The following is a 3,611-nucleotide window of genomic DNA, read 5'->3' as shown; positions in this document are numbered from 1 at the left end:
CGTCCCCTCCTGAGACAGGACCCTGGGGCCCAGGAACTGGAGGGGGATTTGCCCATAGTCCCAGGGCGCAGAAGGCAGCGGCTGATCTCACCTCAACCCCCAGCTTAGCGCCCCCTGGCGGGCCGGGGGCTCCGGAGGCTAGTGCGCCCTGACCTGCGAGGCGCAGCTGGGGGCCCTGACCGGCGAGGCGCAGCTGGGGGTGACCCAGTGGCCCGCCGGCTGTCGCGAACGCTCTGACTCCGGAAAGGGGTAATCCGTCAGGACCCGGAGACCTAGGGCAGGCACCACCTCTCCAATGACGATCTAGGGTGGCAAAAGCGCAGTCTGGGACCGCGGGGCCGCTCAGGAAGAGTCGAGAGCCACGGGAGGCCTGGGTTCGCGTGACATCGGAGAGGGCTGGACAGGGATCGCCACTGTGAGTCCGCGCGCCTCCCTCCGCCTGCGGTCTCTGCCCCTCTGGGTCCAGGAATGCTGCGCACAGTGGGGGAAGCCCGGATTTTGGGGAGGGGGCGAAGAGGCAGTAACGGGCGTTTGGACCCCCACCCCACCCCCACCCAGCGTTTATTTTTCTCGTTTTGGGAGTGCGGCAAAGTTCCAGGAATAGTAAGACAAAAGGTCTGGCTGCAGGCTGGTGAGCGGAGGGGCTAGGTTACACCGGAACCCGCCGAGAACCCAGCCTCCACTTGCCTCTGTGCTTAAGGCGCCCAGCCTGGGGACTCTAAGGAGGAGGAAGGAATATAATTCAAAGTTTTTCCTTGCCTTCCTTTGGGTTATGCCAGAAGCCCCCCGAAAACAGTCCCCAGTCTCTGTGTGTGCTTACGGCACGGCGCACCCGCGGAACGACACAGGTACAAGTGATGTGGCGACCCGGGTGCAGGGGCTCAGAGCCCCGCAGACCACTGTGAGGCTGGGAAGAGCTCGGGACACGCGTGGTGAAGTCAGGGCTTTATTTTCATAGAAGGGTAAACTAAGTCTGGGGGGAGGTAGAGGGCCGGCCCCAGCTCGCGGGGTCGGGTGAGAACGTCCTCTTCCCGTCCTGCACCTCCTCTAACGCGAGCGCCTCCTTCACCAACTCCCCCAACCCTTTAGAAAGGAATCCCTTTGTCTCTGTTGCTCTCGAAGGGAGAGCGGAGGGACTGTGAATGACTCCAGGCGAACGCCAGGTGTTGGTAAATTTGGGAGAAGCTGGGAAGGGAGTTAATGAGGTGAGAAAGAAAAGGGGGGAAAATGGAGAAAACCCATTCCGCTGCGGCGGGTGGGGTGGCCGCTCCTGCACGGCGCCTCTGTGCTAGGCGCTGAGCCTGGGGACATTAAGGAGGAGGAAGGAATATAATTCAAAGTTTTTCCTTGCCTTCCTTTGGGTTATGCCAGAAGCCCCCCGAAAACAGTCCCCAGTCTCTGTGTGTGCTTACGGCACGGCGCACCCGCGGAACGACACAGGTACAAGTGATGTGGCGACCCGGGTGCAGGGGCTCAGAGCCCCGCAGACCACTGTGAGGCTGGGAAGAGCTCGGGACACGCGTGGTGAAGTCAGGGCTTTATTTTCATAGAAGGGTAAACTAAGTCTGGGGGAAGGTAGAGGGCCAGCCCCAGCTCGCGGGGTCGGGTGAGAACGTCCTCTTCCCGTCCTGCACCTCCTCTAACGCGAGCGCCTCCTTCACCAACTCCCCAAACCCTTTAGAAAGGAATCCCTTTGTCTCTGTTGCTCTCGAAGGGAGAGCGGAGGGACTGTGAATGACTCCAGGCGAACGCCAGGTGTTGGTAAATTTGGGAGAAGCTGGGAAGGGAGTTAATGAGGTGAGAAAGAAAAGGGGGGAAAATGGAGAAAACCCATTCCGCTGCGGCGGGTGGGGTGGCCGCTCCTGCACGGCCCGAGGGCGCCGCCTGGCGGCCCGAAGCAGCATCGTGCGGGTCCCGCGATCTTTCTGCGCGGTCAAGGCCTGGCTCAGCGCTGGTCAGGCCACCCGACCCTCCAAAGTGTCATGCCTCACGGTATGAAGAGCCTCGCCATCTCGTTTCTCACGGTCTCTCCCTTCCCGGACTGACAGTTCCCTTCTTCTCACGGTCCCTGGTCTCACCCGACACCACCGGGTAGAAGTGAGCATGGAGCGCGGAGCTCTGCCTTGCCTCTGGCCCCCTGAACCACCTCACTTCACATCTCTGCGCCTGTTTCCGCGTCTGCGAGATGGGACAGCAACGCTGTCGCGCCGTTGCTGGGAGGAGCAAACGCGATCGTGATGGGCGAATGCTCTTTATAAACGGAACATCGTGCAGGGTCGTCCCAGTTTGCAGAGGCGGCAAATCGAGGCCCAGAGGGGAAGGAGACTGCCAAGGCCATTATAACTAATAAGCAGTACTGGGGGGAGAGAGCCCAGTCCTCGGGCCGACTCTGCGGCCTCCGCCGGTCTCCTTCCCTGTCCCTCTCTCTTCCGCCCCCGGTCCGTGTCAGTCCCGGCTTTTCTCTCTGCCTCGGTGGCTTCCAGCCTCGCTGTCTGCACCCGGGCTCTCTCTCCGGGCGTCTCTGATCCTCTCGCCTTCCTCTGGCTGCCCAGGTCCCAGCCCTAGTGGCGCAGAGGGGCAGCCGGGCGGGGACCGCGCTGATGGACACGCCCTGGGCCACACCTAAATCCGGCGGTGTCCAGGCCATGCGGGGCGCGCAGAGGTGGGGGGGGGCGACGCCCGCGGCGCGCTCGGCCTGGGCCCCGACCCCTCCTCTGTAATTTGAATCGAACACCTCCCCAGCTCGCGCGCCGCCTTAACCCGCCGCCCCGCTCTCCCCGCTGCAGGCGGCGTGCGCAGGACGGCGACGGTGCGGGCGGCTGGACTCCACCGGCGCTCCCGGGGGGGCGCGGGCGGGCGAGGGTCCGGGCGCCTGGACTCCACCGGCGCTCCCGGAGCCACCCGCGCCCGCAGCGCGACCATGAGGGCGCGGCCGCAGGTCTGCGCGGCGCTGCTCTTCGCCCTGGTGCTGCAGACTGGCGTGTGCTATGGCATCAAATGGCTGTAAGTAGCACCCCGGGTCCGCGGGGTCCGCGCCGGGGTCCGAGCCGAGGGCCGGGCCGGTAGTTCGGGGGCGGCGGTTCGGCACCTGGCCCTAGGTTGGAGACTCAGGAGCCCATGTCGGCCCCGGAGGCGTGGGAGAATCACCGTCCTCAGACTCTGCTCCTCTCTGAAACGCCCTGTCCCAGCACCTTGCGGAGAGGCAGCGGGACCGTGCATGGAGGGCAGTGGAAGGCGATGGAGTTGTCGGTCCTGTGCGGCCGAAGCTGCCCAAGGGCCCCCAAGTGGCCAGCGACCTCCGCTGGGCGCGGCACGGCAAAGACGTCCTCGTCCAGGGGAGAAAGCTAGAGGGTCTATGTGCGCCCCGCACACTGGGGCCAGCCCAGCCTGGCCCGGCAGTCTCCTGACCTTAGCTGGAGGTCCGGGGAACACAGTCCTGAGCCCTCCACCTGGTGACCTTGGGGAAGTGTCACTCCACCATCTCCATGGTCAGTGTCCTCCTCCTCGAAGGAGGGTAAGTCTCCACTGCACTCAGATCAGACCAGAGGCTCCTAGGGGAACCTCTCAGCTCTGGGGGGGGGGGCCCATGTGCGGCGGCATCCTTCAGCTAT

At 64.3% G+C, this 3,611-nt stretch overlaps 1 protein-coding gene across 1 annotated transcript in view; it reads left to right on the top strand.

Moving 5' to 3' along the window:
* The first annotated feature begins 2,863 nt into the window (after positions 1–2,863).
* Positions 2,864–3,611, top strand: part of WNT11 (Wnt family member 11) — a 20,521-nt gene continuing 19,773 nt past the window's right edge. The window contains exon 1 of the mRNA XM_006141010.3: positions 2,864–3,003. Within this exon, the coding sequence (XP_006141072.1) occupies positions 2,921–3,003 (83 nt within the window). The 5' untranslated portion in view covers positions 2,864–2,920. The remainder of the gene's footprint in view (positions 3,004–3,611) is intronic.

This window comes from Tupaia chinensis, unplaced genomic scaffold (assembly GCF_000334495.1).
Source record: "Tupaia chinensis unplaced genomic scaffold, TupChi_1.0 Scaffold000047_1, whole genome shotgun sequence".
NCBI classification, from domain to species: Eukaryota; Metazoa; Chordata; class Mammalia; order Scandentia; family Tupaiidae; genus Tupaia; species Tupaia belangeri.
This window is presented reverse-complemented; position numbering and strand designations above follow the sequence as displayed.